The sequence below is a fragment of the Giraffa tippelskirchi genome, chromosome 7, assembly GCF_054371585.1.
Source record: "Giraffa tippelskirchi isolate mGirTip1 chromosome 7, T2T-mGirTip1v1.2.pri, whole genome shotgun sequence".
Lineage (NCBI taxonomy): Eukaryota > Metazoa > Chordata > Mammalia > Artiodactyla > Giraffidae > Giraffa > Giraffa tippelskirchi.
In genome coordinates, this window is record NC_137281.1 from 16,964,272 (window position 1) to 16,986,796 (window position 22,525).

General features: G+C 38.8%; 1 protein-coding gene across 6 annotated transcripts; it reads right to left on the minus strand.

The window, feature by feature from the left end:
• Positions 1–12,001: 12,001 nt before the first annotated feature.
• On the minus strand, positions 12,002–21,981 carry LOC145515799 (uncharacterized). 6 transcript variants are annotated; one of them, XM_081517145.1, is made up of 6 exons: positions 21,734–21,954; positions 20,766–20,841; positions 15,546–15,666; positions 15,189–15,284; positions 14,051–14,223; positions 12,002–13,930 (listed from the first exon to the last, which is right to left on the minus strand). In XM_081517145.1, the coding sequence occupies exons 2-6, from the start codon at positions 20,772–20,774 to the stop codon at positions 12,737–12,739; spliced, it is 1,593 nt and encodes a 530-aa protein (XP_081373271.1). In that variant the 5' UTR covers positions 20,775–20,841; positions 21,734–21,954; the 3' UTR covers positions 12,002–12,736. The 6 variants fall into 6 exon arrangements, with proteins under 6 accessions (XP_081373271.1, XP_081373270.1, XP_081373269.1 ...); XM_081517144.1 differs by having other exon boundaries at positions 15,189–15,287; XM_081517143.1 differs by having other exon boundaries at positions 12,002–14,223.
• Between the last annotated feature and the right edge of the window lie 544 nt (positions 21,982–22,525).

The window sequence follows — 22,525 nt, forward strand, 5'->3', positions numbered from 1 at the left end:
TTGGGGCATTATCCAAAATTAAGTAAACCTTGGAGGCAAGGCTTTTGCACTGGAAATAGCATTCAGTTTCTTGGATGAGCAGTTGTGGAACAAGTCCCAGAATGTTTCTGGTATCACTCAAAGTTTTTTATTCCACCTACAATGGACTGTCATATGGTTCAGATTTTTCTTTTCAAGTCTGGACATGGGGCTCTTTACAACACTAGGGGTTTGTACTTAAAGTTGCCCTTGGCATTCACACAATCGCACAGTTGTGTGTGATACTTGAATAATGCAAAGTCAGGCTTTGAAAGCCATTTGCATTATATAGGTTCATTTGCCAACAGCCTAATAAGCGAGCCTGTCTCATTAGCATTTAAATCTGTTCTTCTATATAGCATTTATTATTTGTTGATATTTTAGTGAGAGTCACTGTGACAGGTGTGAGGTGATACCACCTTGTATTTTTTATTTGCATTTCTCTAATAATTAGCAGTGAAGTGAAGTGAAAGTCACTCAGTTGTGTCCGACTCTTTGCTACTGTATAGTCCATGGAATTCTCTAGGCCAAAATACTGGAGTGGGTAGCCTTTCCCTTTTCCAGGGGATCTTTGCAACCCAGGGATCAAACCAAGGTCTCCCACATTGCAGATGGATTCTTTACCAGCTGAACCACAAGGGAAGCCCAATAATTAGCAGTGATGAGCATCTTTTCGTGTTTTGTGCCTGTTTTTTAATTTTTTTTTATTGGGGTATAATTGCTTCATCTGTGCCTTGTTTTAAGTGATTGATTTTTCTTCTCATTTTAGGTTATATTTTCCTGCTTCTGTGTGTCATTGTTTACTTTTAATTGGATGTCAGACATTGTAATTTGGAAATATTTTTGTATTTCTGTAAGTATTCTAGTGGGGACACTGACATTCTTACCAAAAAAGTTACATAAACTGACAACTCTGGGAATGCCTATGAAAGGTGGAATCCTCAGAAGGGCCATCAAGATCTCTTACTTCTCTGCATTTTGGCGCGCCTGTGGGTCTGTCCTCATATATGTCTCTTAGGTGCTCAAGTGATCACTGTGATTGGCTTTTATGTTTTAATAAAATGAAACTTTATCAAGGGTACATTATCTGTACAATTACAAATAATAATATATCCATCCTTCTTCTATTTGTGTTGGTCTGATATATGGAAGTATAACTGGATTGCCTGTAGCACCAAGCCCTCAGTTCTGTCTTTAACCAGGTACTACCTGGGAGTCTACATCTGGCCTAGAGGTGTGGGTGAAGGCTCCCCAAAGGGTTTTTGTGTTTTTTTTTTTAAAATATGAATCAGTTTCCACCATGGGAAATCTGTGCAGTTTTACACAGACTCTTAAATCTCTGGTTCTGGGTTCCTGTGGAGAAACTGGAAGACCTTGCAGTAGAAGCTGGATGCCTGCAACACTAACTCCTGGAGGTGGGACCCACTCTTCAGTGTACCATAGCCATGCCCAGCATCTGTTCCCTTTTTAATGACCCATCTGTCCCTGGGGCATTGGGAGGGTTCCTGTTTGTTCTTAGGAAATCCAAACCCCTGTTATATCCAGAAAGATATCTTAGGCTCCATTTCCTGTCCTCTCTGTTGTGATGAATGCTCTCCCAGCCATCCCAAACTACCTCTACCCAACAGACCTTCTTTCCCTCCCTAAAGCCCAGTCTGTCCAGTTATCAGGACTTTGTTCAGATATTCCTCTCTGCCAGGTATAATCTCCTGAGAATTTTTTTTCTCATAGATTTCCAGGTGATGCTGAAGTTGCTGGTCAAGGGGCCACATTTGTAAACTACTGATTCATTCACTTATTTAAAAATTCAGATATTCTCTGAACATTTCTGGTGTCTATGTCTTGAGCCTTATTTTATTCCCTCAATTCCCATGAGATTTACAACCAGGAAATGGGTTGTAATCTTCCATATCAATTACAAAATTTAAACCATTACATAATATAACAAACTAAGGTCATTAACAAATGATTGTAGACTTGGTTATTTTCTCATATAAATACTAATTATTGAGTAATCCCTGTATGAGACTATGATTCTTACAAAGACAACTTTAAAGGAGAAATAAAATTATAGACAATGAAGCAGTTCTTTGCATATTGGAACCTGCCACCCTTCCAGAAAGTCAGATTTTTCTCAATGTAATCCGTGAGCACTTACAAACTTTGTGTAATTTCCATTAACTTGTCTACTAGTGGGTCCTAGTAGAGATAGGTTAGCTCAGTTCCAAAAGTATCTCTTTTGGAGATAAAAGCTAGCAGGTATGGTTTGTGGCAGTATGAAAATCAACCTGAAATATACATGATCTTAATGGGATTTAGATAATTTGCTTATGGTTCTCCTTGTTGCCATACTTCTGTTAGAATCAAAGACATAGCATCTAATTTCACAAGAATAAGGAAGGCTAACTATGTATTATATGTTGGGGTTTTTTCTTTCATTTTTTATTGCAGGATGTATAATATAAATTTTTATGATTTTTAACCATTTTTAAATATTCAATTTAATAGTATTAAGTACATTCACAAGGTTGTACATCCACTAGCACTATTCATTTCCAGAAGCTTTTCATCATCCCAAACAATAACTCTATCAATTAAACAATAACTCCCACCCTGCCCTAAGTCCTTGGTAACCTATATTCTACTTTATTTCTCTATGAATTTGCTTATTCTAGGTATCTCATATAAATGGAATCATATAATATTTGCCTTTTTTGTGTATGGCTTATCTCACTTAGCATAATGTTTCCAAGGTGCATCTATTGTAGTCTGTTTAGAATTCCATTCCTTTTAAGGTTGAAAAATATTTCATTATATTACATGCCATATTTTGTTTATTCATTCATCTGTTAATGAAAATTTGGGTTGTTTTCTGCCTTTATGGCTATTGTGAATAATACTGGTATAAACATCTGTGAACAATTATCTGAATCCTAAGCAATTGAGTCCCTGCTTTCAAGTATTTTGAATATATATTTGGAATTGGAATTGACAGAAAACATGGTAATTCTATATGTAACTTTTTGAGGAACCACCATACTTTTTCCCACAATGGTTATACCATTTTACATTCCCATAAGCAATGCAATGGGTTTCAATTTCTCCACAACTTCAACAATACTTATGTGCCTCCCCCACCCTTTTTTCTACTATAGCCATCCTGGTAGTGGTTTTGCATTCAATCTTAACCAAAAAGCCAAGAAGCAATTCATTACAGGTTTGATTTGCACTTCCCTAATGACTAATTATGCCAACCATTTTTCCATGGTTAGTCATTTATATATATTTTTTGGAGAAGTGTCTATTGCTAGTATTCTGAGTATGTCTGCATCCATATTCACAAGGGATATTGGTCTGTAGTTTTTTGTTTTTGTTTTTTTTTCCTTGTAATGTCTTTGTCTGATTTTGGTGTCAGGGCAATTCTGGCATCACAGAATGAGGTAGTGTTTCCTCTTCTGCAGTTTATTCAAAGATTGTCTTTTCCCCTTGAATGGGCTTATCATCCGTGTTGAAAATTGACTATATATGAGGGTTTGTTTCCAGGCTCTCTCTTCTATTTCTTTGGTCTGTATGTCTGTCTTTATGTTAGTGCCATACTCTTATTTTTTTTTTTTCACGTGTACTGAGTTATCACTTCTTTTTATTTATTTCTTTTTGGTTGCTCTGGGTCTTCATTGCTGTGCATGGGCTTTCTCTAGTTGTTGTGATTGGGGACTACTCTTCATTGCTCTGCACAGGCTTCTCATTGTGGTGATTTCTCTTGCTGTGAAGCACAGGCTCTAGGGCACACAGGTCTCAGTAGCTGTGCGCGTGAGTTCAGTAGTTGCAGCTTGTGGGCTGTAGAGTGTGGGCTCAGTAGTTTTGGTGCAGGGGCTTAGTTTCTCTGTGTCATGTGGAATCTTCCCAGACCAGGGGTCCAACCGGTGTCCCCTGCATTGACAGGTGGATTTCCTATCCACTGTACCGCCAGGGAATTCTGTTAAGTTTTGAAGTTTTTAAAGGATTATTTTTAGTTATTTGGGGCCCTTTGAAATTCCATATGAATTTGGGAATTCTTTCCCATTTCTGCAAAAATGGGCTTTTGATAAAAATTGCATTAAATCTGTGTTATCTCTTGGGTAATATTGATATCTTAACAATGTTAAGACTTCTATTTTATTTTGAACATGAGACATCTTTCCATTTATTTAGGTCTTTATTTTCATTCAACTATGTTTTTTTTTCCTCCAGAATTCAAATCTTTCACCTTGGTTAGATTTATTACTATGTATCTTATTCTTGTAGGTATGCTTGTAAAATACAAGGAGCTTCCTAATTTTCTTTTGGAGTTGTTCATTGCTGTTCTATAGATACACTAATGATTCTGGGGTATTAGTTTTCCCTGCAACTTTGCTGAATTCATTTATTAGCTTTATTATTTATTATGAATTCTTTGGGATTTTTAATGTATAGGATCATGTCATCTGCAAAAAAAAAAAGAGGAGATCATTTTACAACTTCCTTTCCACTTTAGATGACTTTTTTTTTTCCTTGTCTTATAGCTCTGGGTGGAACTTCAAGTACAACACTTAATAGCAACTGTGAAAGCAGGTCTCCTTCCTTGTCTTTTTCTGATCTTAGGGGGAAAGCTTTCAGTCTTTCACCTTTGAGTATGATATTAGCTGTAGATTTTTCACAAATAACTTAATCATGTTGAGGAAATTTTCCTCTATTTTGAGTTATCTGAGCATTTTCATCATGAAAGGTTATTGGGTTTTTCCAGATGTCTTCTCTACATAAATCATGATGAGTAAGTGGTTTTTTTCCATTCATTTTATTAATGGGAAGGATTCATTGATTAATTTCCTTATGTTGAACCGCTGCATTGCTGAGGTAAATCCCACTTGCTTATGGTGAGTAAACCATTTAATATGCTGTTGGATTTAATTTGCTAATATCTTGTTGAGGATTTTTGCATCTCTATTCATAAAGGATATTCATCTGCAATTATCTTTCCCTGTGATGTCTTTATCTGTCTTTGGCATCAGAACAATACTGGCCTCATAGAACAAGTTAAGGAGTGTTTCCCCTCTTCAGTTTTTTTTTTTTAGTTTGAGAAGGACTGGTGTTAATTCTTCATTAAAAGCTTGGTAGAATTCACTGGTGTAGCAGTCTGGTTCAAAACTTTATTTGTCAGAATGTTTTTGATTATGATTCAATCTCTTTACTTCTTATAGGTTTGTGGAAATCTTGTATTTCTTCTTGAGTCAGTTTAATTTCTTTTCCAAGGAATTTTTCCAGTTTTGCTTATTTTTCTAATATGTTGGATATAATTGTTCATATTTTTGTCCTATAATTCTTTTTATCTCTGTAAGGTTGGTGGTAATAGCTCCATTTTCATTTCTGATTTTAGTTATTTGTGTTTTCCCTTTGTCAGTTTTGGTAAAGGTTTATCAATTTTGCTGACCTTTTCAAAGAGCCAACATTTGGTTTTGTTGATTTTCTCTGTTGTTTTTCTTTCTATTTGGTTAATCTCCACCCTATTTTTTGTTATTTTCTTCCTTCTGTAGCTTTTGGTTTAGTTTGTCCATTGAGTTGATGATGCCATCCAATCATCTTATCTTCTGCTGCCCCCTTCTCCGCCTGGCCTCAATCTTTTGCAGCATCAGGGTCTTTTCCAGTGAGTCGTCTCTATGCATCAGCTGGCCAAAGAATTGGAACTTCAACTTCAGCATCAGTCCTTCCAATGAATATTCAATGTTGATATCCTTTAGGACTGACTGATTTGACATCCTTGCTGTCCAAGGGACTCTCAAGAGTCTTTTACAGCACCCCAGTTCAAAAGTATCAATTCTTTAGTGCTCAGCCTTCTTTATGGTCCAACTCTCACATCCATACATGACTTCTGGAAAAACCATAGCTTGGATTATATGGACCTTTGTCGGCAAAGTGACATCTTTGCTTTTTAATACACTATGTTTGTCATAGCTTTTCTTCCAAGGAGCAAGCATTTTTTAATTTCATGGCTGCAATCACCATCCGCAGTGATTTGGGAGCCTAAGAAAATAGTCTGTCACTGTTTCCATTGTTTCCCCATCTATTTGCCATGGAGTGATGGGACCGGATGCCATGATCTTAGTTTTTTGAATGTTGAGTTTTAAGCCAGCTTTTTCTCTCTCCTCTTTCATTTTCATCAGGCTTCCCTGGTGGCTCAGACAGTAAAGAATTTGTCTGCAATGCAGGAGACCCAGGTTTGATCCCTGGGTTGGGAAGATGCCCTGAAGAAGGAAACGGCAACCCACTCCAGTATGCTTGCCTGGAAAATTCCATGGACAGAGGATTCTGGTGGAGTACAGTCCATGGGGTTGCAAAGAGTTGGACACGACTGGGCGACTAACACACTTCACTTTCATCAAGAGGCTCTTTAGTTCCTCTTCACTTTCTGCCATTAGGGTGGTGTCATCTGCATATCTGAGGTTATTGATATTTCTCTCAGGAATCTTGATTCTAGCTTGGGCTTCATCCAGCCCAGCATTTTGCATGATGTACTCTGTATATAAGTTAAATAAGTAGAGTGACAATATACAGCCTTGACGTACACCTTTTCCATTTTGAACGAGTTTGTTGTTCCATGTCTGCTTCTAACTGTTGCTTCTTGACCTGCATACAGATTTCTCAGGAGGCAAGTAAGGCAGTCTGGTATTCCTATCTCGTAAAGAATTTTCTTCAGTCTGTTGTGATCTACACAGTCACAACAAACTGAATGAAGCAGAATTAGATGTTTTTCTGGAATTCTGTTGCTTTTTCCATGATGCAACAGATGTTGGCAATCTGATATCTGGTTCCTCTGCCTTTTCTAAATCCAGCTTGTACACCTGAAAGTTCTCGGTTCACATACTGTTGAAGCGTAGCTTGAAGGATTTTGAGCATTACCTTGCTACCATGTGAAATGAACGCAATTGTGTGGTAAGTTTGAACATTCTTTGGCATTGCCCTTCTTTGGATTGAAATGAAAAAACCTTTTCCAGTCCTGTGGCCATTGATGACTTTTCCAAATTTGCTGGCATATTGAGTGCAGCACTTTCACAGCATCATCTTCTAGGATTTGAAATAGCTCAGCTGGAATTCCATCACCTCTACTATCTTTGTTCTTAGTGATGCTCCCTAAGGCCTACTTGACTTCACACTCCAGGATGTCTGGCTGTAGGTGAGTGATCACACCATCATGGTTATCTGGGTCATTAAGAACTGTTTTTGTATAGTTCATCTGTGTATTGTTGCCACCTCTTCTTAATATCTTCTGTGAGGTCTCATTTATAAGAAAACTAATCCGATTCATGGGGGTTCCACCCTTCTGACCTAAGCACCTCCCCAAAGCCCCACCTCCTAATACTATCCAGTTGGCCAGTAGGATTTCATCATATGAATTTTCAGGACATAGCAGTTGTTTAAGAGTGTGCACTTTAATTTCCATGTATTTGTGATTTTTCCAGTTTTCCTTATTCATTTCTAATTTCATCCTGTTGCCCTCACTTAAGTTACTTTGTGTGATGATATCAATCATTTAGGGAGAATGTTTCATGTTCACTTGAGAAGAATGTATATTTTACAGTTTTCAGGTGGAGTGTCATTTCTCTGTTAGGTCTTTTTTATTGATTTGTTCAAGTCCTCTATTTCTTTACTTAACTTCTGTGTGGTTGATCTATCCATTACTGAAAGTAGGGTATTGAAATCTCCCACTACCTGTCTTTTGACTGGTGAGTTTAATCCATTTACATTTAATTACTGGAAAGGAGGAACTTCTGCCAATTTGCTCATCATTTTCCAAATGTCTTGTAACTTCTTTACCCCTCATTTTCTTCATTATTGCCTGAGGAATTGTTGTCAGACACTAAAGTGAACTTTGTAAGGTAGACATTAGTCTCTCTGGCTGGAATATTTTGGAGACATTCTAGGCTGAATGAATTAAAGGGAATACTTGGTTAAGGGAATATTTTTTGTTCAAAGAGGCATGAGAGGATCTGTGTGATTGCCAAGAGAATTTTGATCTTCTGAGACACAATACTGCCAAGGAGGCAACTGCATATCTTTCACTAGATCTTCAAATTCAGCTTATGTTCCTGAGATGTGACTCTGGGATATTTGCTAGTACTGCCTGAGTCTCAGGTTGCTGACTGTGCCATAAAAATGATTATAACATTTACATAATAGTCTGTGGGAGGATTAATAAAAGTAAGAAAAACACACTAAATGACTTACATGTGCCAGGCACTCCATTGTTTGCTTTATGAGTAAATTCTCAAAACCATCTGATAAAATGGAAATTATTTCTGTATTGGGGCAGAAGTCAAAACTTGAGAAGTAAATTTTCTTAGGTTAATGGAAGGCAAGTGCCAGTACCAATAGGCTGATTCAAACCTGGAAATTTGGGTCCAGAACTGGGAAATTTAATTGCTTGAATGCTGCAAATTCCTTAGCATACAGTGTAGGTATATAGTGCACTATATATAGCCATAAAACTAACTGCTGCTGATAACAATGTTGTTTGTTATCATTATATATTTTTTCCCGGTTAACCTCTAATGTCAGAGCTTACTTTCTGTGCCTCTCAAGCCACACAACTTTGTCATTGTCTTTCATCAGTGAAATCATAGACATTTTTTTTCTCTAACATAATTGCATCCTGTTTAAAAGACAGTGTGTGACTCTCCTTTGGTGTCCAGCACAAAGCTAGCCTCCCACAAAGTGCTGTGATGTGTGCCTTGGTTCTTTCCGGATCTTTGCATCTCTAGCAACATCTGACTAGCCCAAGGTTATTGAAGCTACTCTCACTTTCCAGGCATCAGTGATCTTCAATAACATGCAAGGTCCATCTAGTCAAAGCTATGGTTTTTCCAGTAGTCGTGTATGGATGTGACAGGTGGACCATAAAGCTGAGCGCCAAAGAATTGATGCTTTTGAATTGTGGTGTTGAGAAGACTGTTGAGGGTCCCTTGGACTACAAGGAGGTCAAACCTGTCCATCCTAAAGGAAATCAGTCCAAAATAGTCATTGGAAGGACTGATGCTGAAGCTGAAGCTCCAATACTTTGGCCACCTGATGCAAAGCATTGACTCATTGGAAAAGACCCTGGTGCTGGGAAAGACTGAAGGCAGGAGTAGAAGGGGACAACAGAGATGAGATGGTTGGATGGCATCACTGACTCAATGGACATGAGTTTGAGCAAGCTCCAGGAGTTGGTGATGGACAGGAAAGCCTGGTGTGTTGCAGTCCATGGGGTCACAGTCAGACATGACTGAGCTGAACTGAACTGAACCTCCACTCAGAAACAGTGAGGGCAGTTGCACTCAACCCAGAGGATCCTGTACTGAGAGGTCATGCTGAAGTCCTTTAGGCTTCTGGTTTCACTGGGTAAAGCCTCACTCTCTGCCATACAGGGATCTGAAGCCTCCTTCATTCTGCTCTTCCTCCAAAACACATGTGTAGTATACCCTCCCACCTACCTGTAGCCATGCTGTGTTCTTGTCTCCTCAGAGTATTTTGGATAATAAATATATTGTCCTGCAAGATGGTTCAATTACCAAAGGAGGATTTGTTGGAAGGAAATGGGAGTGTCTTGTAAAAGCCCCCAAAAGGTGAATCAATAAGTAGGTTAAGTGACAAGTGATTATGAAAACTCACTAGAAGATGCGACATTTGAGACAAGAATGATGCAGTCATGTGAAGAAAATGATGAAATCAATAGCTAATATTTATTTAAATGATTTTGAGGTACCAAGCATTTTACACCAATTAACGTACTTTATCTTCATCATAATCCTGAGGTATCATTTTACAGACGGAGAAAATTTTACAGATGGTGCAGCAAGGTAAATTGTCCAAGGTTGTACAAAGCCAATATACACACAACTTGGATTTATACCCAAGTAACATGACTCCAGAGCTTATGCTCTTCATACACACACACTTTTGAGCTCTTAAATGGTACAGAACATGTATTTACCTTGACTGCAGTAGATGCTCAAGAAATGGTTAAGACTTGAGCATGATTCTCCACCACTGATATTATAACATCAGTACGATCTCAGCTCAATCTTATCATAACAAGATATATACTCTTATTGCTTTCTCAAAACCTTCACCATCTTTAAGTCTCTGGCTTTCTTTTCCTTGTTCAGTATCACTGTGAATGCACTTTAAGAATTGCAAAACATTATGATGTGTATGCCCATGCTTTTTAAATGAAAAAGTATGAGTATCTGGGTGAATCTTAAAGTAACAAGATGGCATTAAACGTATGTAGTGAAAGCAAATAAAATCTAGGAGATTAAAGGACTGGTTCATCTTTTTGGCATCAGTGCTTGGGAGAACAGAGGGCAGAGCATGGGAGAAACAAAAACCTACTGCCATTATCTTACAACTAAATATACATGTAGGGGCCAGTCCATCCATAATTATAAATGTTCTTATCCTTGTTTTATACCATCCTGTGCTCCTTTAATTATAAACCTCTCAAAGATCCTTCAATATTCCATAGAATGTCAAAATAAATCTTACAACTAAATCAGAGGAAATATAAATATCTGCTTAATATTAAAAATCCCATTCCAAACCCACTGTATCTGCTGAGAATTGAGATGGAATGTGCCTTCACCTATTGGCTTTCCATTAAAGTAGCACATATCAGAGTAGGAAAGTATTTCATTGAAAGTTGGAAACCCTGTCATTCATCCCACACCAGGATTTTATCAATGATATAATATCCTTTCTTAAAATAATTTGTTACTTACAACTATCAAATGCCATAGAGGATAAAATCTGAAACATAAACTACACTTAACTGCCCTTTACTTGCAACAGTGTCCATAAAATCCCAATCACTGATCTGTATAACCTCTTGTCACAAGATAAGAAACTGTGGAGCCAGTAAGGCTATTCCGTTTAGAATATTTGAAGCCACCCCACTTAGAAACTGTATTTATCTGTCAAGCTTCAGTGTAAAACACACAAATGCTCTTAAATATCTGAAGAAGCTATGGTGCAGGATACTAGTGCCATCAGAGTTGATGAACAGGCTGCAGAAGTTGTGGGAATGGCTCTGGACTATTCAATTCCAACCCTCCATAACAATGATCAAAGGATGGGGAAATGACTGATGCTTTATTAGTATTGCTGCCAGCAGTAATAATACCTCAAAGCCACAAAACAAGAAACTAGACACTACATAATGGATTCCAACTGCATCAAACATGATAGAACTTGCTGGTCTGCTTTGCCTAGAATGATCCTTGAGAGCGCACATGCCTTACCTATGGTTGTCCTTTATCTGCAAGGGACTGGCTCCAGGACCAACATACTCGCTCACCTCCACAGATACCAAAACCTGCAGGTGCTCCAAGTCCCTTAAATAAAATGGCATAGTTGCTATAACCTAGGCACATCCGCCTGTTTACTTTTAAATCACCTAATATGATGTATTCCTTGAGCCACTACAAAAGCCAATACAATGTAAATAGTTGTAAATGTAATGTAAATGATATGTAAATAATTGCCTACAGCTGGTAAGTCCAAGTTTTCTTTTTAGAACTTTTTCGGATGAAAACTTTTCAAAAAACACTTTTCCAACTGTGAGTGGTTGAGTCTACAGATTCAGAATCTGCAGTTATGGAGGGTCACTGTAATTAGGACTCATCCTTTAGGATTTGGAATAAAAAGCACATCCACTCTGCTCTAATCCCTCACTGTAAGTGATTTCTTGGTTGGGTTCTCACAGCACTTGTAAAAATTAAAATGCATCATTTAAGCCAACAGGAAATGGACTGTATATTAACCTCACCAAAATAGTGACATTCTTAGTACAGAGATCAGGCCACTTTTTTCTAAGTTTGCTGGTCTTCCACTAAAGGCTACACAGGAAAGCTGATCCTCATTCATTAAGAGGAAAATAGTGGAAAACGCTAAGAAATATCAGTGTGTCAAAGGAGTTCAACATATACAAAACCACTTTATTAGAGATGAAAATTTTTATTCATACCACTTTTTACTTCTATTGCAACTTTCATTTATTACATTTATTGGATTCACTGAGTGACTATATATCTTCACATGCCCATTAGCTAATTTTTATGTAGGACTTGGAGTAAAATGCTTGCTGCTACTTTGATATGCATGTTGATTTATGCTTGTTTGCTCTCCTGTAGAACTGTTTACAAATTAGCATCATTGCAAAGAAAGACTTACACATACTTCCTACATCCTTCAGGTGGTTCTAGCATTAATCTTTAGATGACTGCAAGCTTAGTGAACATTTCACTACATTCCTTACATAAACTTTCTCTTCAGTGTGAGTTCTCTGATGTAGAGAATGAAGGATGTATTTTAACTGAAGGACTTCCCACAATTTCTATATTCATATTGCTTCTCTCCTGTATGTGTGTAATGTTTCTTAAGAGATCCATGTTTGCCTAATGTCTTTCCCAACTTGTTTCATGTAAAGGGTTTTTCTCCAGTGTGGATTTACTTATGTCAACTAAGGGATTAATGCTGGCTAAAGTCTTTCCCACACTCATTGCCGTCATAGTCTCTCTACAGTGTGAACTGTGATAAACAATAAGGCTTATATCATTGCTAGAGACTTTCCCATATTCATTACATTCTTAAGAATTTTCTCCAGTATAGATTTTCTGATTTTGAATCCGGGAAGATCTACAGCTACAGCATAGTATGATGAACACTGCCTTTATGCGGTTTCTCTATTATATGATCTTTCATACACATAGTGATTCATATGGCCTAAAGACTTTTCCACACTTATTGTACTACTGGGTTTCTCTCCATTATGTACTCGCTGATGGGCAGTAAGATTTGAGCCTTTGCTAAATGCCTTCCCACATTCATTACATTTATATGGCTTTTCTCCAGTATGAATTCTCTGATGTACAGTAAGGTTTGAACTACAGCTGAAGGTCTTCCCACATTTAATGCATTCATAGGGTTTCTCTCCAGTATGAATTCTGTGATGTTGAAACAGAGATGACCTGTGACTGAAGGCTTTCCCACATATACTGCATTCATAAGGTTTCAATCTAGTGTGGTTTCTCAAATGCATATTCAGTGATTCAGGCTGGTTGAAGGATTTCCCACATTTTTGACATTCAAAGGGCTTTTCTTCACTATGAATACTCTGATGCTGAATAAGAAATGAGAGGCTGCTAAAGACTTTCAGACATTTGTTACATTCAAATTGTTTCTCAATAGCATGAATTCTTTGATGTCGAGTAAGGTGTGAGCTACAGCAAAAGGCTTTTCCACATTCTCTACATTCATAAGGTTTCTCTCCAGTATGAATTTTCTGATGATGAATGAGAGATGACCTGTGAATGAAGGCCTTCCCACATATTCGACATTCATAGAGTTTTTCTTGAGTATGAATTCTCAGATGTTCAATGAGATGTGAAACACGACTAAATGCCTTTCCACAGTTCATACATTCATATGGTTTCTCTCCAGTGTGAGTGCTTTGATGATTAGTAAGTGATGAGACATGGCTAAAGGCTTTCCCACATTCAATACATTTGTAAGGTTTCTCTCCACTGTGGCTTATTTGATGTCGAGTAAGGGATGAGCCATGGCTAAAAGTCTTTCCACATTCATGACATTCATAGGGTTTCTCTCCTGTATGAATTCTCCAATGTCGATTAAGGATTGATTGTTTGCCAAAGGCTTTCCCACATTCACTGCATGTATAGATTTTCTCTCTACTCAAAGTCTGGTGAAGGGTAAGAGATTTGCTTTGGCTGAAGGCTGCTACACTTTCATTAGAATTCAAAAGTTTCTTTCCATCATTGATAGTCTCATTTTTTATAACTGAATTTGTTGGTAAGCTCTTCATAAGTATATCACGTTTATGTGACTTCCCTTCAGCAGAAATTCTCTGTGGTTCAGAAAAAATAGATTTTAAATGGAAGATGCTTTTAAACGCATTACATTTGTAAACACTTTCCCCAATGGAACTTTCTCTAAAGGTGAGGGTCACTGGTCTGAAATGCTCTACCTGATTTTCATAGTTCCCCTCCAACTTCTTGATATAATACAAGTCCTTGTTAAAATTTGAAAATTCATGATTTTGTTGTATAGTTTTTTCCTTTATTACCATTTGAGGTAAATCTTCATCATAAATATCCTCCTTCGTTGATAATTCTTTGTTTTCCCAACTTGATTTACAATCTGTAATATATCAAAATAGCAAAACACTGCTTTATCTGAACTTCTTGAAAAGAAACTTTTATGGTAGAAACAGGAGAATTGGGTAAAAAATAAAGTCATTCCCCCCCAATGCCAAGAAAACACATGGCTCTGACAACTCTCATATATTCAGTGATTTCTGAACAAAGTTAAAATGGAGCACAGAGAATACAAACAGCTCACAGAGGCAGGAACAGAGTGTAATAAAGGAAATGGGTTAACACATAGACAGTCTGTGGGCAAAAAAAAATGAAACTATCAGAAAGCAAATGCAAAAGGCATTCTGGATCCCAAGCCAACATTTTGTGTCTATACTTATATGAAAGACTACATTTTATCTCACATAGCCTTGGTTCTCCAAACTTTGATTAATCTCAATTTGCTGTCAGATTAGTATGCTTAATACAGAGAATATACAGCACTGCACTAAATAGCTACAATGACAACAAAATAATGTAAATACTCTTTATGGCTCAGAAAGATTTAAGCTTTGTGAGTTTATGTAAGATCTGTGTGAACACATAATATTTATTGACAGAAAATGCTGTTCTTAGAAACCTTCTTATATATCCCTTACTTCCTTTAACATTTATGTTCACTCTTGATCTCTGAAGTTCTGCCTCAGAGGAAAAGTGGTTTTCCATTTAGTTGACAGCTTTTTTAGCCTAATATCATTTGTATATTTTTCCTTACGTGGACATATAAAAGAATAATTTGCCTTATTTCACTTCAAATAAATAACAATTTGGATTTTTGATCAGGTGAGTAATACAGAAAGATAATAATTTAGGATAGAGGAATTGTCATTTAGAAATCTAAGCATCCCTCAATTTTGTTACATCTGGAATGTCTGATAACAGTATCCCTAAAATATACTAAAATGCCTTTATACTTTACACAAGCATCTTTAAACAAAGACCTCTGTTTCCTGATTCACCATGACTTACCTGGAAACATATCTTTTGACAGCTTTTCCTCCATCATCCAAGGTTCTTTGCCATCCTCCAATAAAGCAATCACATATGGCTTAGGTATGGAAAGACCTGCTTGCAGGAAAAATATTAGAAAAAACACTCTTTAAGTTGTGGTCTTCATGGAGAGACCATCACCATCAAAGGGACCAAAGAAAGATCTGAAGGATGTTCACTGAAATGGGATAAGCTTCAGGCAGGACACAACAAAACTATACACATCCTTGGGACTGTGAAACAAAAATTCAGCCATTTACTAAAGAGGATCTCTAGCAATTCACAGTGGCAGATGGAAGATCTCCTTCATTGAGGGGGAGGAAGAGATATGCTTACCTAGGGATACCAGGTTCTCATAATTCTGGACCATCACATCCTTGTATAAATCCCTCTGAGTAGAACTGAGCCATCTCCACTCTTCATGAGAGAAGTCTATGGCCACATCACTAAATGTCACCTGAAACAGCAAACACGTTTAGGCTCAACCATAGCCTAGGCCTCTTCTGTCACTGATTAAATTTTACATTACCCTGGTGTGGAAGGAAGGGAACAAGATTCAGCAGTTGTCACAATGATCAAGAATCTGATCTAAGTAATAAGTAATAATAAATGTGCTTGGCACTGTTATACAATATGAGTAAGAGATAAATATAAGAACTCTGCTTCAGGAGAGTAGGGAACAGAATTATAAAATTTTTAAAATTCAGCATTCAACATTTGACAGCATTTAGTCAAGTGCTTAGTTCTGTTTTTCATAGCTTATGTGCCAAGTAATAAAACATGAATTAAGTTTAAAAAAGAGAACCCAATAGGCTCAAAAAAAGACATCTTTATATCCATCTAGTCAAGGCTATGGTTTTTCCAGGAGTCATGTATGGATGTGAGAGTTGGACTATAAAGAAAGCTGAGCGCAGAAGAATTGATGCTTTGGAACTGTGGTGTTGGAGAAGACTCTTGAGAGTCCCTTGGACTGTGCAGAGATCCAACCAGTCCATCCTAAAGGAGATCAGTCCTGGGTGTTCATTGGAAGGACTGATGCTGAAGCTGAAGCTCCAATACTTTGCCCACCTGATGCGAAGAGCTGACTCATTTGAAAAGACCCTAATGCTGGGAAAGATTGAGGGCAGGAGGAGAAGGGGACGACAGAGGATGAGATGGTTGGATGGCATCTCCAACTCAATGGACATGGGTTTGAGTAAACTCCAGGAGTTGGCGATGGACAGGGAGGCCTGGTGTGCTGCGGTTCATGGGGTTGCAAAGAGTCAGACACGACTGAGCAACTGAACTGATATTAAAGATAAACACATAATCATATACATAACTACTTTATAAACAAAAAGCAAAAACATTTATGGTACATAATTAAACCTTATAATCTATAATTAAAATAACTTGAGACTCCTAGGCAAAAAGACTGAAGGATGGTTTCATGCCATAGGTAGTCCTTGAATAGAACATTAAAGGAAATAGATAAATAAACTAATTAAAAAAAAAAAAGAACCTTAAAAGAAGAGCAAAGAAACAACAAGACACATCCTAAGGAAAATAGTCTAAGAAAACAGATTTCTTCCCAACAGTACTCATTCATGATATTATTTAAAATGGAAAAATTTTAGAAAAAGTTTAAATGTTCAATATAACTTATTGGCTAGTCAAATTAAAATGTGAAAAAAATGTATACATTTGTTGTTGTTTAGCTCCTAAGTTGTGTCCAACCCTTTTGTGACACCCATGGGCTGTAGCCCCCCAGGCTCCTCTGTCCAAAGGCTTTCCTTTTTTTTCTGTCCAAGGCAAGAATACTGAAGCGGGTTGGATTTCCTTCTCCAGTGCATTTAAAATGTCATTATTACTACCTTTCATTGGTGAAACAGACATTGTTTGGCTACTGTAAATTTTTCGCTCCAACTATACATTCAATACTGTATTACTTCATTTGGATGTTTTACACGTGTGTTCACCAGTGATACTGGTTTTTGGTTTTAAAGAGAGAATTTACCTTTGTCTGGTGTTGGGGAAATTAAAAATCAATCAAATCTATCAAGCAGAAAATCCTCTCTATAGTGTAAAAAGAGAACAGTTTTATTACTGAAAAAGCATTAAACCAGACTGTAATGCACTTCATAATAATAAAAACTAATAACTAATGAGATTGCAAAGACAGAAAGAAATCTCACCCTTTTATAAAGTCAGTCAGATACAATCCGTTACAGGGTCGCACAGAGTCAGACATGACTAAAGCGACTTAGCATGCATGGAGACATCACTTTGCAATTATAGGTGAATTTACGATGAACCATTGCAACACATAGTTCATCCTAAAGTCACCTGGTAATTGGGGTAGTCCTCTGTGTTAGGTGCCTTTACTCCAAAGAAAAAATTTAAAACTCATTATCTTTATGACAAGCAGGTAGTTAGAACCTGGAGCCAGGAGTCTAGGCTAAACTCTCATACACATAGGGAGACAGAGGTGCATCTTCCTTCATGTTTTCATTTCAAAGGGATATCTCCAAGGCCCTTGTACATGCATGCTAAGTCACTTCAGTCATGTCCAACTCTGTGCAACCCTATGGACCATAGCCTGCCAGGCTCCTCTGTCCATGGGATTCTCCAGGCAAGAATACTGGAGGGGGTTGCCATGCCCTCCTCCTAGGGGATTTTCCTAACTCAGGAATCGAACCCACATCTCTTATGTCTTCTACACTGGCAGGCACGTTGTTTACCACTAGTGCCACCAATGCCCTTAAGAAAGACTTTAATGCTCGGTAAAACTGGCAGAGGCTTATTTAGCTTTGAAAAGATTTATAAACATCTCAAAGGGACAGAGGAAAGGATATAGAGTTACATATTTCTCTCAAGGAAACATTCTTAAGAAAAGGAAAGGGAAGAAGGTCTCCCTTTGGCACTAGGGAAAATTATTTCTCCCATCTGTATTTACTCTTAGCCAGGTATGAGGGTTATGCTAGCCTTATCACATGAACTGAGAAAATGTCTATCTTTCCCTGTTTTCCACAGTGATCTCTAAAATGATTAGCTTTTACAAATCTCACCTGATAAGCCAAACTGAAAAGTCAACACTATATTAAATGAATAAAACACCATGTTTTATTCCACCAATGCAAAGATATTTTGTATTTTAAGTTTTGATATTAATCAATATCATAATATTAATAGTCCAGAGAAGAAACCCCACATACTCTAACATATTCTTTGATCTTTATTTAAATCAAATTTTCTCAGTCTTGGCACTACTGACATTTTAAGCTGAACAACTCTTTGCTATGGAGGCTATCCTGAGAATTTTAGGATGTTTAATAGCATCCCTAGCCTTGACCCTTCAGATACTAGAAGCAACTCCCCTTAACCACTCCCTACCCCCATTTTAACAGCTGAAAATGTCTCTAGACATTATCAAAAGTCTCTTATGAATGGGATTAAGGGGAACAAAGTCAACCCTGTTTGAGAACCACTGCTGCAAAAATTTTTGCATTTCCTTGAAAGACTCTCTTAGGCCTCTCTACCTATACTCAAGGTGTTCTCTGACTTTGGTATATCTTCACTTCCACCTCTGCCTCCCTGGTGTTATGGACCACCTAGACAACTCCAGCCAGGGATGCTTCAACTCTCTCTTCCCCTTCAATGTCCCAGCAGCCTGGGATGCTAATTCACCTCTGTCCCTAGAACTTAGATAGTAAATAAATACCTTAATTTTTATGATTTCTTACTTTTCTACCAGTCCTGTATTGCTCAGTACAGTAGCCTCTGTATTTGGCTATAAAATTTAATTAAAATTAAATAAAATAAAAAATTCAGTTCCTTAGTCACTCCAGTTATAATTTAAGTACTTAACAGTCATAAGGGGCTGGTGGCTGCCACATTGGACAGGACACAAATAGGATACTTCCCTCACTATAGAAAGTTCTCTTTGATAGTACTGCATGAGATCATGAAATCTTGTGTACCAATGACAGAAACCTATGTAAGAATCTACAAACAGTTATTTGTTAAGTGTTTAGAAAATAAATCAATGAATGATTTTGGCAATTAGTTCACTTTAGCTTTTACCTAAAAAAAAAAAAAAAGACTTTCAATTCTAATTGTCTAACATTTCCAAGAAACAGACTCTGCCCAACATGCATATCTGCCACTCATACCTTCTCCTATACAGGTTTCACTTCCACTCCATGATTCTTTCCCATCATTTTCTCATCACTCCTTCATTCAACAACTGTTTACCAAGTATCTGGTTATACCAGATACCACTCTGGCCACTGAAGATAAAACAGTCAACAAAAAAATATCCTTTCCAGTAGGAGGAGATAAACAATGAGCATATGCATATAGTAAACACACAGTGTATCAACTAGTGAGTGATGTGTGTGCATGCATGCTCAGTCGTGTCCGATTCTGAGACCCTATGGACTACAACCCACCAGGCTCCTCTGTCCATGGGATTTCCCAGGCAAGAACACTGGAGTGGGTTGTCATTTCCTCCTCCAGGGGATCTTCCTGACCCAGGGGTCGAACTGTGACTCCTGCATTGGCAGGCAGGTTCCTTACTGCTGAGCCATCAGGAAAGTGCTATGAAAAACAACACAATGATGGAGGAGTAGAAGTGATAGTCAAGAGAAGGTGACTACAATTTTACATAGGTGTTCAGGGAAGTTTTACTGAGAAAGTAACTACAGAGCAAAGATACAAAGGAGGTCAGAATGCAAGCTTGTACATATCTAGGTAAAGAATATTCCATGCAAATGGTACAGCAACTTCCAAGGCCTGGAGGCAGGTAGCCATTGTGGCTGGAGCTCCCAGAGAACAAACAGATGGAAGATGAAATCAGGGAAGTAATACGACAGCCTAACTGTGCAAAGTTTTTTGTCACTACACAATTCTGACTTCTGACTTAGGGCCACCAAAGAGTTTTAAGCTGAGGAATGACAGGATTTTATATAACAAGAGGATCTCTGTGACAGCTGTATTGAGAAGACTGAAGAGGGTCAAGGGCAGAAGCAGGAAATCCAGCAAGGTGACTATTGCAATAAGCTAAGTGGCTTGGACCAGGGAGGCAGTGGTAGCAGCAGTGATGTGGTAACCAATGGTCAGACTGTGTAGATATTCTATGTATATTTTAGATCTAACTAGAGTGTCTGAATGTGAATTATAAGAGAAAGGGAGGTCTCAAGGATGACTCCAAACATCTCTTGACTTGAATAACTGAAAAGACTGACATATACCATTAATAGAGACTACATGATACAGCTTAAACAACCATAAAACAAATGCCTAAAATTCCAAACTTGAATTCTGAATCATAATTTTAAAAAAGTTTTGCTCAAGACTCTTCAGAGGCTTCTAGCAGAAAACCGATAGAAAAGAGGAGCACTGAGAGGAAATACTTTGGAGTTTTGCAGGCTCCATGCTTTGTTATAATGAAAGGAATCAAAGATCCAATCCCTAAGTGAACTTTGTGAGGTGGGAACTGGTAGGAGAGGCAAAGCAAACACTCAAGAGTCCTGATAAGTAGGTGTTTTAGGAAGATTTGGGGACAAATCAACTTACCTGAAACATGACTCTGCAATTTCCAATGGTTGACACAGTCCTCTTTCCAGGTTCTCTTCTTATAGAAGGTCAGTGCCTGAAAAGGCAGATCAAAACAGGAAAAAGCAGTCATGACAAATCATCTCACAGCTCTTAACACACCTGCATGGAGGATCCCACTGGGAATCCCTTTCTAGGGTTCCAACCTTTCCCTGAATTAACAATGTGTTCCTTGGCAAGAGGTAACCAGGTGGCATCTCTGTGTACATCAATTATCATATATACATGAGTGTGAGTGTATGTGTGTGTATATGTGCGCACTCAGTCGTGTCCAGTTCTTTGGGACCCCATGGACTGTAGCCTGCCAAGCTCCTCTGTCTATGTAAATTTTCAGACAAGAACACTGGAGCAGGTTGCCATTTCCTTCTCCAGGGGATCTTCCCTACCCAGAGATCGAAGAGGGGTCTCCTGCGTCTCCTGCACTGGCAGGTGGATTCTCTACCACTGAGCCACCAGGGCAGCGCATATATAAGTGACTGACTCATAAAACAACAGAAATAATAATGGTAAATAAGAGCTCTTTCGATCTTTACCACTATGCAGGGTGGGCATTCACGTTATTCCACATTTCTTTTTTAAATAAACGAGAAAAACTGAAACTTGGCAACACTGAAGCAATTTGTTTAAGGTTTACATAATGGATTTTTTTTTTTGTTTCAGTGCGTATAACGCACACTCGCTCTCCCATTTCCTTTTTTACAACAGCTCTTAGAGGTAAGCGCCATCCTTACTCCCCTTTTACAAAGCAGGACAGAGGCCCAGAGGAGCCAGGGGCCTGCCTGGGCTCACACCGCGGGTCAGGCGCTGGGACCTGAGAGGTTATGGCGGCCGTGCCCAGCGCTGGCCACCCTCCCCGCACCCACACTTGCCTGACCCCTCGGCAGTCCCCACCAGCTCCGAAGCCGTCCACTCCGGGCACCTCCGCTTACCTGACGCGCCGTGTAGCTGTAGCGAACAAAGGCCGCTTGCCTCGCCGGAACTGCGCTGCTCAGAGTCTTCCGCGATTCCAAGAACGAGAATACCAATGCTGGGTCGGAGACAAACGCCCGGCAGCCCCAGGCGGAGGCCCCGTCCGGGCGGCACTTCTCAGACTCCTCCGCTTCACGGAGAAAAGTTGCCGGTGAGTCGCACGGTTGCCTTCCGGAAAACCACATTTCCCAGGAGTCTCAGCGGCCGCGCGATCTCGGAGCACCGCGAGATCACGGGCTGGGCTTTGTGAGAAATTACACCGCTTGGAGACTCCACTGGGATCGATCCCTCGGGAAGAATGCAGAGGACAACAGCCCTCTCTGGCGAACTCCGCTTCCCGAAACCAACGGCAGCGTCTACATGCGCTGTGAAGATAATGAGAGCCCAAACCGGGAAACTATGTTTCCCAAATTATGAGGCCGTGAAACATCTTTGGGGTCATTTCTGGGCTCGCACAGACGTTTTCCTCCCTGGACAAGGGCAGACTTGCTGGTGCGGGACAAGAAGTGGCCTCTGCCAGCCGAAGGATCTGTCATCCAAAACTTTGCTGCCACTCTGGCCGACTCGTACGGCTCTTGAGTATTTGGGTTCCACTTGTTCAGGACTGTATTTCCCAAAATGCCCTGTATCCGAGCTGTCACAACATTAGCTGAACGGGGATCAACGGGACTTCCCGGAAGTTTGTGGGGTCACGTCGTCGCTCGGACACTGACTACCGCGGTGATGTGCATTACATGTCCTCGAAGGACTCA

Excerpts from the sequence above, each read along its gene's own strand:
- LOC145515799 (XM_081517142.1), bottom strand. Across the intron at positions 15,288-15,545 it reads TGAGAACCTGGTATCCCTAG|CAGGTCTTTCCATACCTAAG; the intron begins GTAAGCATATCT and ends TTTTCCTGCAAG. Across the intron at positions 14,224-15,188 it reads GTCAAAAGATATGTTTCCAG|ATTGTAAATCAAGTTGGGAA; the intron begins GTAAGTCATGGT and ends GATATATTACAG.